General features: G+C 41.0%; 1 protein-coding gene across 1 annotated transcript; it reads right to left on the bottom strand.

The window, feature by feature from the left end:
• Nucleotides 1-779: 779 nt before the first annotated feature.
• On the bottom strand, nucleotides 780-3,188 carry LOC125126811 (lithostathine-like). The gene is made up of 4 exons (XM_047779201.1): nucleotides 3,113-3,188; nucleotides 2,413-2,531; nucleotides 1,125-1,251; nucleotides 780-847 (listed from the first exon to the last, which is right to left on the bottom strand). Exons 1-4 carry the CDS (start codon nucleotides 3,186-3,188, stop codon nucleotides 780-782), a joined length of 390 nt encoding a protein of 129 aa, XP_047635157.1.
• Between the last annotated feature and the right edge of the window lie 9,083 nt (nucleotides 3,189-12,271).

The raw sequence follows: 12,271 nt of genomic DNA, 5'->3' as shown, positions 1-12,271 counted from the left end.
ATCTAGCATGTCCTGATTCAGAAAAGCAGCAATGAAAAGGGCTGTATGTAATTTGGGAGCCCCTGCAGATTCCCCAAGCAAAAGTGATGACCCTTAAGAAAAGTTGTCCCTGCTCAAATTGTTCAGATTTTTTTCTTTTTTTAAGAAAGAGAGTGATAACTTCCAATGATCTGGATTTCAGTCCAGGTAATTTATTTTTGACTGTATTTTATAAAAGATATGATCCAAGTTGGATTGAAAACTAAAGAAGAATTGTTCCTTCACAGCAAGCAATTAGAGAAGTACATTCTAAATAACATAGAACTCCACTAGGGCTGTGTGTTTCACTCTCTCAGGTAGAGTGTGTGGAACAACAAAGCCTTTCTCTGACACAACCCAGATCCTAAGAGTAGGGGGCATAAATATTGATCACAAACACATCAGCGGGGATATACATTCAGTCATTTTCTAAGGGGAACAGAAGAAACTGGAAAGAGGTCACAATTAGATTTCTTTCCACACATACTTCTTCCTCAGAGTCTTGTTATAAGGCAGGAATAGGAAAGCAGGTAAATATGGAATAAGATATTTATTACTGTTCTCTGAGACCTCAGGTCATGGAACATACACACGCACACACACTCAAGCCTGAGATGAGGCTGGGAGGAGGGAACATCAGAAGGAGGTGGTCACTTTGGAAGTGTAGGGTGAAAATCCCCTCCCGAGTTGGGTCTTCACACTTGGTTCCATGTCTATGAGGAGCTGCACAGCAGAATCAGGAAGCTGACTTCCCATCTGACCTAGTCCTTGAACTTGCAGACATAGGGTAAGTTCACATAACAGTTATAATCTCTCCATTTCAGATATCCTGCAGAGACAGAAGAGCCCAAGTGAATGTGGCTGGTGGAGTTTGGGAACCCAGGGGAGAGGCACCCCTGATTCTGGCCTAGAGTTCAAGGGTCCTCCTTCACCAGGGTCCTGCTCAGGAAAAGGAGACAAAAAGAAAGGAGAGGGGAGGGAGGTGATGGAAGCAGACAAGGCAATAGTGCAGTTCAAGCCCAGGAGGATGCTCTGAAGGTCAAGCATAGAAAGGGGAATAAAGGGATAGAAAATTCTGGGCAGAAGTGACCTCCCCTGTTTCTTACCTGTGTTTCTTGACAGGCTCCCACAGTAGCCAGGGTATGAGTTGGTGGAGGGGTTTCTCTCCCAGGCAACGTAATTGAGCACATCAGAGCTACTCCACTCCCATCCTCCAGCATTGGGCTCCAAGCCCTAGAGAGCAGAGGGTGGAGTCCAGGAGGGTGAAAGGCCCTTGGAGTTCTCCTGGCATGATTCCCTCAGTGGGACCCCCTGCTCTGCTCCCCAGCATCATGGAATTGGCTCTGTCCTTCTAGATGATGCCCCACAGTTCTCCTCTGGGCAAACCTCTGTAAATCTTTGTCCCTATTGGCAAATTCCAAAGCCAAGAATCACAAAGACCAAGGGAACCACTCAGAGTCACCTGTCACTATTTGAACTACACTTGGTGGTGTTTATTTAGGAATTGCAAGGTGCAGTATATGCGGACCTAGGGAGGCTCAGAAAGCCAAATTAAAAGGCATGATTTGGAATTCCTGTCATGGCTCAGTGGTTAACGAATCCAACTAGGAACCATGAGGCTGCAGGTTTGATTCCTGGCCTTGCTCAGTGGGTTAAGGATCCGGCATTGCCATGAGCTGTGGTATAGGTCACAGACACAGCTCGGATCCCACATTGCTGTGGCTGTGGTGTAGGCTGGTGGTCCAATTAGACACCTAGCCTGGGAACCTCCATATGCCACAAGCGCGGCCCCAGAAAAGGCAAAAAGAAAAAAAAAAAAAGGCATGATTTGTAAATTGTGGAAAATTACAGGAGGCAGATTTTACTTTAGCTGGAGTCTAGGGACCTGCACATAACTCAGTCCTTCAGTGGCCCACAGATCCTCTTTCCCTAGTCACTCTCTGGCCTTCTGAGACCCAAGGGACTCTAGGTTATTTCTAGTCAGGCACAGGGGACAGGAAGTGAGCCTGGGTGGCCATGGCATCTTGAGAGGTTACAGACAGGAGAAGATGTAAGCGTACCTCGGTGGGGTCGTGGAGCCCAATCCAGACGTCTGAGAGGGCGTTCAAATTGTTCTTGATCAGGGAGGACACGAAGGATGCCTCAGCCCCACTGAGCACAGACGCGAGGTGTCCTGAGGGCCGCTTCTGGCAGGCCATCTGTGTGGGGAAGGGAGAGGCTGAGGAGGGGCCTGAGACATCCCTGGGGGAAGGGCAGGGCTGGGGTAGGTGAGAAGGGGTGCCTCTGCAAATGATGGACCTCGAGGACCCCTTGAGGAAGGAGACCAGCACCACCGACTCTAAGCCTCTAATTTGCTTCTCCCTCTCACCCCTAACTGCACACCCCAGCACTCACGTCTGCATCCATCCAGGTTTTGGGTGTTATAAACAAGGCATAGCAGTAGGAAGCATAGGCCATGGAGCCTTTGGGACAGCTGATCCGTGCAGAGGGCATGTCTGCTGGGGAATCTTCACCTGGGGAGGAAGAAATAAACAGACAAATGGGGTGAAATGCAGAGAGGGCACTGAAGTGAGGAGGTGAATATCTCAATTTGGGGAATATCTATGAGTCCAGTGCTTAGGGCATTGACACCCAACTCCTGACTACACCTCACCATGGCCAACACTCCGTTTTTTATTTTGTTTTTAGTATTTAACCAGTCTTTTTAATTGGGAGATGGCCCCTTTTTTTATTGCTCTTCCCCTTTATTCAAAACTTTCATCTTTTTCCTCCTCTGGGCTGCTTGTACCTACACTGCATTCTCCAATCATTCTGCTCCTACTCATCTCATTAATGACACTCTGTGCTTTCCCTCCTTAATTACTCACATAAATTAGACTCTACCTATAGAAGTGGAAATCATCTTAATCCACTGTGAAAGGACCCGTGGGAGTCTCCCACCTCTAGTTCCCCAGAAGGATGGGGTGATGGTGCAAGAACCTCAAGCAGTTGTGTTGTGTGGAGATGCACCACTACCATGTGAGGCACACAGGAGCTTTCCTCCTCTTCCTGAGCATCCATGGGGAACCCACTGCTAGAGGCAGAGACATCTCACCTTGGACCTGAGACAGGAGCATCAGGCAGGACAGCAGCATCCAGGACAGGCTGGGGAGGCCCATGGAAGGCAGCATCATGTCTGTTGACGTGTGGAGGCAGTCAGAGAACTAAAGGAAGGGTGGTCACAGGAAGGGTGTGAGCAACCCCCTGTTGTACCTCTTGTCTTTCTCTCTGTCTAGTTCCCTAGGAATAAATCCATCTCGATAGAAGCCATGCCCTGCTATAATTCTGGAAACATCTGGAAACTCTGTACATCCTACTACACATGGACCCCCTCCCAACCAGGACTGCCTTTGCCTGGTCTCAGAGCTCTTGTGTTCTCTGAGTACACCCATCCTTTTGTACCTCGTGGAGAAACATATAACATGTCAGGGTCTTATCTTCTCTCAGCTCCCACTTACCTGTCTTGCAGGGATCTGAGATGGTTCATCAGGACAGAAGAGACTGGACCTTTATAAGGGGAATTGAGGGAGGGGCTCTGAAATGAGTAACGGGCAAGTAGAGGGAGGGCAGGGGTCATGGGAAGAGCCTGGCTATGGTTCAAGAGTTTCCTGCCATGGGGAGGAGGCTCTTCCAGGAAAGGCTGGGAATTGCCACAGATATTACCTCCTTCTCGGGAGCAGGTCAGCTGTTTTTCAGCAGCAGGTAACATTTGTTCTTTTCCCTGCCTCTTTCCTATTAGGAGACTTCGGCACAAAATGTGGCACTAATGTTTAAGGGCACATCTGGAGTCGTTCTGGTTGACGTACTAAGTGCTCAGTATTGTGGACCCACACGTGTATTTCTGTTAACAACTGACTTGCAAGACTGTCATTTTACTTCAGGGAAGAGTGATTTTTTTTTTTTTTTTTTTAGGGCTATACCCATAGCATATGGAAGTTCCCAGGCTAGACGTCGAGTTGGAGCTGTAGCTGCGGGCCTACACCACAGCCACAGCAATACCAGATCTGAGCCATGTCTGAGACCTACACCATAGCTCAGAGCAATGCCAGATCTTTAAACCATTGAGCAAGGCCAGGGTCGAACCCTTGTCCTCATGAATACTAGTTGGGTTCGTTACCAGTGAGCCACGATGGGAACTCCCAAAAAAAGGGATTTTTATTACATTACTGGGAGGTTGGTCAGCATCACATGAGCATACTGAGAAAATTTCCTATGTCTGGGTTACCTCTGTTGCCGGTACTGGCAAGTTTGAGACACACACTATATGGTTCAGTTTGGTCAATCTGGGAATAGTTTTCCTTAGAATTCTCTAGAGATCTGCATTCTTGTGGGATTACTATAGGCCAGCTCCAGTGCAAGTGTCTATTGTGGAGATTTGTGATGGGGTCAGTGAAACTCAGCTTGTAATTGATTCATGTCTTAGGAACTCACAAAATATCTAACACGTAGGATAGGACAGGCAACAGATTCTTTTGTTGTAAAGGAAAAGAGTAGAGGCTTCACAAAAAAAAATGAAAGCGCAAATCCATAACTATCATGAGAGCTCAGTGGAAATTACACTTTAAAAAATTAAATATATCATGCAAATGTGATATTTATGATGATAAAAGTAAACTTCTACAGTAAAATATTTATTTAAAAATAAATAATAGCCATCACAGATCTAGAATGATATGTATTCTGTAATTCTTGAAAACCTCAATATAATAAGGAAAGATATTTTAGACTAAATATCCCTAAAAGATAAACAACATACTCTTATAAGTAAAATTTAATGTTGTGTTGATTGATAAATTATGCCCTTTACCAAGACACATGTGAAAAGATGCTCAACAATGCTAATTATCGTATAAATACAAAGCAAAAGTACAATGAGGCACCACTTCACACTGGTTAGGATAACCATCATTAGAAGTCTACCAATGCTGGTGTTCCCGTCGTGGCACAGTGGAAACAAATCCGACTAGGAACCGTGAGGTTGTGGGTTTCAATCCCTGGCCTCGCTCAGTGGGTTAAGGATCCGGTGTTGCCGTGAGCTGTGGTGTAGGTCGCAGACGTGGCTCAGATCACACATTGCCGTGGTTGTGGTGTAGGCCGGCAGCTACAGCTCTGATTGGACCCCTAGGCTGGGAACCTCCATATGCCCTGAGTGTGGCCCTGAAAAGACAAAAAGACAAAAAAAAAAAGAAAAAAAATTCTACCAATGCTAGAGATGGTATGGAGAAGAGGGACCCTCCTACACTGCTGGTGATAATGTTAATTGGAGCAGCTGCTATGGAAAACAGTAGAGAGGTTCCTCAGAAAACTAAAAATAGAGTCACTGTATGATCTATTAATCCCATTTCTGGGCACATATCTGGAAAAAACTCAAAAATTTGAAAAATTGCACATATTTCTGTGTTCATAGAAGCACTATTTACAATAGCCAAGACATAAAAACAACCTAAATGTCCATGGGCAGATGAATGGATAAAGAATTAAGAAGTATCAGTATATCATGCACAATGGAATACTACTCAACTACAAAAAAAAAAGGAAAGAACGCCACTTCCAGCAATATGTATGGACCTCTAGATTATCATAATAAGTGAAATGTCAGGAAGACATATGCATATACCATATGATATGCCTTTTCTTTTTTTGTCTTCTTAGGGCCATGGCCATGGCATATGGAGGTTTCCAGGCCAGGGGTCAGATCAGAGCTGCAGCCGCTGGCCTACACCACAGCTACAGCAACAGGGGATCCGAGCTACATGTGTGACCTACACCATACATAGCTCACGGAAATGCCGGATCTTTAACCCACTGAGCGATGCCAGGGATTGAACCCACGTCCTCATGGATACTAGTCAGATTCATTTCCACTGAGCCATGATGGGAACTCCATATGATATCACTTATATGTGAAATTTAAATGTGGCACAAGAAACTTATCTACAAAACAGAAACAGACTCACAGAGAACAGACCTGTGACTTCCAAAGCAGAGGAAAGCAGTAAGAGGACCATTCCAAATTGGGAGTTTGGGATTAGCAGATGCAAACTATTATATAAAGAATGAATAAACAAGTTTCTACTGAATAGCACAGGGAAGTATATTTAATATCCTGTGATAAATATAATGGAAAAGAATATGAAAAAGTGTACATATATAATTACATATACATGTAATTACATTATCATATTTATATTTATATAAATATGATAATGTAATTACATTAATATATAATTAATATTACATTAATATATCATTAATATGTAATATATTAATATATAATTAATAATACATTAATATATAATTAATATATAATGTGTTTAATTATATATTATATATATATAACTGAATCACTTTCCTGTACACCAGAAATTCATACAATGTTGAAAATCAAATATACTTCAATACAATAAATTAAAAAAATAATAAAATATGTCATTTGAGAAACAATTTTTAAATATAAACATAAACTAATTTTTTACAATGACAGAATTTTAGTATTTGTTCCCTGTGGTAAGAGTATCATAGCTAAATAGACAACACCCCCCCATCCTCCAACTCCTTCACCGGCTTTAAGATGGGCAACTGAAAATTCCAACCCTCCCTTTGCTCTAAGTGTGTTTCTTAAAAATGTAGTATGTCAACAGTTCTTCCAAGACTCGCAGCTGTGATGACCATATTCCCCAACCCTGGGAAAACCAAGCAGGTGAAGATACATCTGTGGTATATTACCCTAGTTTGATGACTGAAAGAAACTGATGCAGCCCCAGGCTGTTCCATAGTGCACCCCATTTCTTTCTTCTTCTATCTATCAGAGCAAAACCAGGTATTCCTTAGCCATCATCTTTCAAGTCTCTCACACTGGTGGAGAGGGCTAGATTCATGCAGTTAGAAAAAAATGAAAAATGGCACTGACACATTTTTGGCCGTATTTTTCATAACTTGACATATTTGTCTGAACCCCCCCAAGAAAAAGAAATAAAAATTTCAAACTACTATCAGTAGGACTACTCTTCATCAAATTAAAAGTGATAATGTTTCCTAGAGCAGGGTCCCACCCATTGGAGACCCAGAAGACAAAAAGGGGACAGATAAACATTGTGCCCTCTAGAGATGTCCTTTGTAGCATTTTACTACCAGAATTCACGAATGACAAAAAACAAACAAAAAATGACCCCCAAGAAAATAAGTTCCACTTAGAGTGATCTCTCTGATCACTGTGTCACTAGGAGTGTTGAATGACTGGATGATGAGTTGAAACTCTAGGCTTTTAGCTTCAAGATGATTTCAGTGCTCAAAAGATGGGATTTTGAGAGAATCAGAAGCTGGTGTGGGAAGCCTTAGGGATCTTTCCAGGGATGGTTCTGATCTTTCAGCTCACATATTTGTCTCTATTATTATCTTTTGCTATAGCTTTAATTGAACAATGGGTATAAGTAGAAAACATATTGGACTAGAAGTTCCCGTTGCGGCTCAGAGTGTTAAGGAGCCAATGTTGTCTCTGTGAGGATGCAGATTTGGCCCCTGGCCTCCATCAGTGGGCTAAGGATCCAACGTTGCCATAAGTTTTGGTGTAGGTCACAGATGTGGCTCTGATCCGGTGTTGCAGTGGCTGTGGTGTATGCCTCATTTGTGGCTCTGTTTCGACCTCTAGCCCTGGAACTTCCATGTGCCATAGGTGTGGAAATAAAAAGAAAAAAAAATATTGGCCTAGAAGTTGGTAAAACATATTTTAATTTCTGATATACCTCCTCTTAGCTACATGTCTAAACTTCCATTCATTCTCCAAGAATTACAGCCTCCCAGTGCTCCTTCCAGCTGAGGGAGGAGATTTGCAAACACCAGCAGTTATTGAAACCACATTATCATATCCAGGTGTTTTTCACTGCAGCTTTGCTAAGACTTCATTCCTGTTTTCCACTATCCCCAAGATCTTTGCTCTGAACTGAAACCTAGAACTCCCTTCCCAGTATCTCTAGACTTAGTGTTTTATGTGCTTTCCCAGTTGGGTTAAATGATGTGTAATGACACTCTTAGCGCTTATACCCTATAATACATGACATAAAACAAAAATTGCTTGGCCAAGCATTAAACATTAACATTCTGAGTTACAGACCCAGAACATGTTCAATTATGTGATGATTTGTCTAGTACCATCAGCCTATACCACAAACAACCCTGCACTTATTTGTTCATTTAAACAGATTTCAGAGTCCACCAGAATGTTTTATGCAGAATTCAAAGTATTAAGCCTTTGAAATGAGTAGACACCCAACTGTGCTGTTGAGAAAAGCACATTACAGCCACAGGCATCCGGACCCAGCATAATGTTGACCAGAGAAATTTAAATGCAAATATTTCTTAGTCCTCTTGATTTTTTTTAAAACAAATTATTGTTGGCTCAGCCATTCATTTTCTATAGGACTCGTTTTTATGTTGAATTACCTTCCATCCCATTGTCTTCCATTTTGACTAAACAGATGACTTTGATCTTGCTAAGACTTTCCTTCCCTCCAATAGATTTGTCTCTGCTTCCTTTCACCTGCTGTAGCCTTTATGATACTTTTGGCTGTAACAAAAGACACAACCATAAGCAGCTTAAATAACACAGAAATTTATTGATTTACGTAAGTATTCTGGAACCAGGCATTTTCGGGGTTCACCTTAAGAAACTCAGAGATGTCAGGGCTCTAGGTAGAGATCTCCATGATGATCATGGCCTTTCAGTCATGGATATGAAATAACTACCAAAGACTAGGCTCCATCTGACAATTTCGAGTGCATTAAAGAATGAAAGGAATGATGCCTATCTAGGGCTTATATTCATATTTTTTTAATATTGAGGTATATGAGGTGTTGTATATTTTGCAAATTAAGCCCTTGTCAATGGCATCATTTGCAATATTTTCTCCTGGTCTATAGGTTTTCTTTTTGTTTTATAGAGAGTTTCCTTTGCTGTGCCAAAGCTTCTAACTTTGATTAGGTCCCATTTGTCTACATTTGCTTTTATTTCTTTTGCCTTAGGAGACTGATGTAAGAAAACATTGTTATGATTTATGTCAGAGAATGTTTTGTCTATATTCCCTTCTAGGAGTTTTATGATGTCATGTCGTATATTTAATTCTTTAAGCCATTTTGATTTTATTTTTGTGAATGATGTGAGGGAGTGTTTTAACTTCTTTGACTTACATGAGGCTGTCCAGCTTTCCCAAACACCACTTGCTAAAGAGACTATCTTTTCTCCATTATATATTCTTGTCTCCTCTGTCAAAGATTAATTGACTATAGGTTTTATTTCTGGGCTGTCCATTCTGTTCCACTGACCTAAATTTGGTTTTGTGCCAATACCACTTATTTTTTGATTGCTATTGCTTTGTGGTATTATCTGAAGTCTGGGAGAGTTATGGCTCCAGCTTTATTTGTTTACACCAAATTTGTTTGGAAATTCTGGGTCTTTGCAGGTTTTATATAAATTTAGATTACTTGTTCTAGCTCTGTGTAAAATGGCATTGGTAATTTGATAAAGACCTCAAACAAATGGCCAGTAGGCACATGAAAGAATGCTCCACATCGCTATTAGAGAAATGCAAATCAAAACTACAATGGGGTATCATCTCACATTGATCAGAATGGCCATAATTAAAAAGTCTACAAGTAATCATGGCTCAGCAGGTTAAGCATCTGGCATTGTCACTGCTGTGGCTGGGGTCACTGCCATTGTGCAGGATCTATCACTGGCCCACGAACTTCCCCATGCCTTGAGAGGGGCCAAAACAAAGCAAATAAAAACAAAACAAAACAAAACAAAAACTAAATTCAGTAGAGCATGTGGAGAAAAGGGAATCCTTCTACAATATAGAAAAGAGTCTGGAGCGTCCTTAAAAAACTAAAAATAGAGTTAGAGCTACCATATGATCCAGCATCCCCACTCTTAGACATCTATCCAGAATAGAAAAAATGCTAATTTAAAAAGTTACATGCAGTAGTTCCCACCATGGCACAGTAGGAATGGCAGTGTCTCTGCAACTCCAAGGTACAGAAGTTTGATTCCCCAGATCAGCACATTGGGTTAAGTTTCTGGCATTACTGCAGCTGCAGTATAGGTTACAACTATCTGATCCATATGCTATGGGGCAGCAAAAAAAATGCGTGCAGGCCAATATTCATAGCAGCAGTATTTACAATAGCCAAGATGTGGAAGCAAACTAAATGTCCATCAACAAATGAATTGATAAGGAAATGTGCTATATAAATACAATGGAATATTACTCAGCCATAAAAATAATGAAATAAGGCCATTTGCAGCAATATGGATGGACATAGAGATAACCATATTAAATGAAGTCAGATGAAGACAAATATCATATCATATCACATATGTGGAATCAAAAAAAATGCACATCAGCTCATTTACAAGACAATAACTAGTTCACAGATGTAGAAAACAAATTTATGTCTACCAAAAGGGAAAGTGGTGGGGAAAGAATTAATTGAGTACAGGATTAACAGATAGACACTACTACATATAAAAAAGACAAAAAATATTTACTGTATAGCATGGGGAGCTATATTTAGTATCTTACAATAGCTCCTAATGGAAAAGAATCTGAAGCTGTACTCCTGAAATTAACACAATATTGTAAATCAACTATAGTTAAGTAAAGCAGAAGTAAAGCAAATCTTTTTCCACAAAAAATGAAGGGAAAGAGACTCCTTATTATGGAGAAAATGTTTTTCTCACAAGCTCTTAGTAGAAATAATCTTATATCTCATTGGCCAAGGTTGAGTTGCCATTCTAGTCTCCATAAAAATGATTGAGTATGACTTAGATACTTTTGAACAATCAGGATTCATCTCCTGTTGGACATACTGCCTTCCATGCAAAATTGGCAATTTGTTAGCAGAATTTAGAAGATCAGCTGTTGTCAAGTCAACCAAGATTTCCTACTGCAGATGGAGCTGTGCTTAATTTCCTGAGATACAGAGGATATTTTGCTAAATTCATAGTCCTTGTGAATGACAAATTTGCATTTTGAACCACATTATAAATTTTCTTACCTTGATAAACTCTCATCAAACTTTGCATCTAGAAGTCTAGAACAGAGGTAGGGAAGCAATTTCCATCTTTCCTGCTCTTGTATCCCTTCTGTCCCATTGAGCCCTCAATATTTTGTGACTTTCAGGCCATCCAGAGCTCTACTTCTCCTGACACACTTGACTAAAAAAGCCACTCCCTCTTAGTATTTCTTAACTCTTATTTTCTCTCTCTATAAATGATTCCCACTGAATTTGGGTGTAAGAAAGTGGGGGTGTGCAAACTTGTGTGTGAGACCCTAATGTATGAAATTCATTTGCAAAACTCTATGTCATATCTAATACTGGAATACCTCACAATTTCTTCTTCCACTGTCCATAATCCTATTGGGTTGATAAGAGCTCAAAAGTACCATTCTTTAACAATAGCACAAAATCTTCTTTTAGGCTAGCTGGTTTGCATTTGAGTTTAGAATATTTGCATATAACATGCTGAGATGCATTGTGACTCACTCAGCAAAAGAAGGCGTTTTTTTAGAAGGACATGGGTACATCTCAAGGCACCCAAGTTCAGGGCATAATCAAGTCTCATGAAGGACTAAAGAAAGGAAGAACAAGTCAGAAGTGATGTTATGCTCTCCTTCCTTTTCTCTCTTTATTTCACTAGGTTTGGTCCATACTCTTTGATCCAGTTAGTTTATTTTCCTTTGGGATACAGGCAGAGTGACCAAACATGGCTAACTCATAGAGTTCTTCCAAACCTTCATTCCAGGGACTCAAAGGATGAAAGATATTGTCAATGAACAAATTTACTTTCTGATTCCTCTACCTAGGTCTAGGTATTGACAACAGTCCAATCAGCTGGGGAAAGGAAATGAGTCACCTGTTATTATGGGAGCCACAATCATCTCTTAAATGTCTTGGTCCACGTACATGGGTTGGAAAATGAATTTTCTGCATTAAGAGTGAGATGAAATTTTCTAGATTAGGATAAGGTTATTGAGATAAGAGATGTTGCTAGCACAGAGGGATAACTTCCTGATAATCAGGGAGAGCCAACCCCAAGCGCACGGTCCTGTTTTTATAGCCCAGGGTGAGGAGAGGTATTACGATACACCTGCATACCTACTGATTGGAAAAAGAGGGTCTTACAATACACTTGCTGGTTTGTAGGAGGTGTATAAGG

Source organism: Phacochoerus africanus, chromosome 5 (assembly GCF_016906955.1).
Source record: "Phacochoerus africanus isolate WHEZ1 chromosome 5, ROS_Pafr_v1, whole genome shotgun sequence".
Lineage (NCBI taxonomy): Eukaryota > Metazoa > Chordata > Mammalia > Artiodactyla > Suidae > Phacochoerus > Phacochoerus africanus.
This window is presented reverse-complemented; position numbering and strand designations above follow the sequence as displayed.

Bases quoted from the DNA above. Each gene is read 5' to 3' on its own strand.
- LOC125126811 (XM_047779201.1), bottom strand. From the start codon at position 3,188: ATGCTGCCTTCCATGGGCCTCCCCAGCCTGTCCTGGATGCTGCTGTCC. The intron at 2,532-3,112 runs GTGAGATGTCTC...CTTCCTCCCCAG, and splicing joins GCTCCTGTCTCAGGTCCAAG to GTGAAGATTCCCCAGCAGAC. The intron at 1,252-2,412 runs GTGAGTGCTGGG...TCTGCTCTCTAG, and splicing joins AAACCTGGATGGATGCAGAC to GGCTTGGAGCCCAATGCTGG.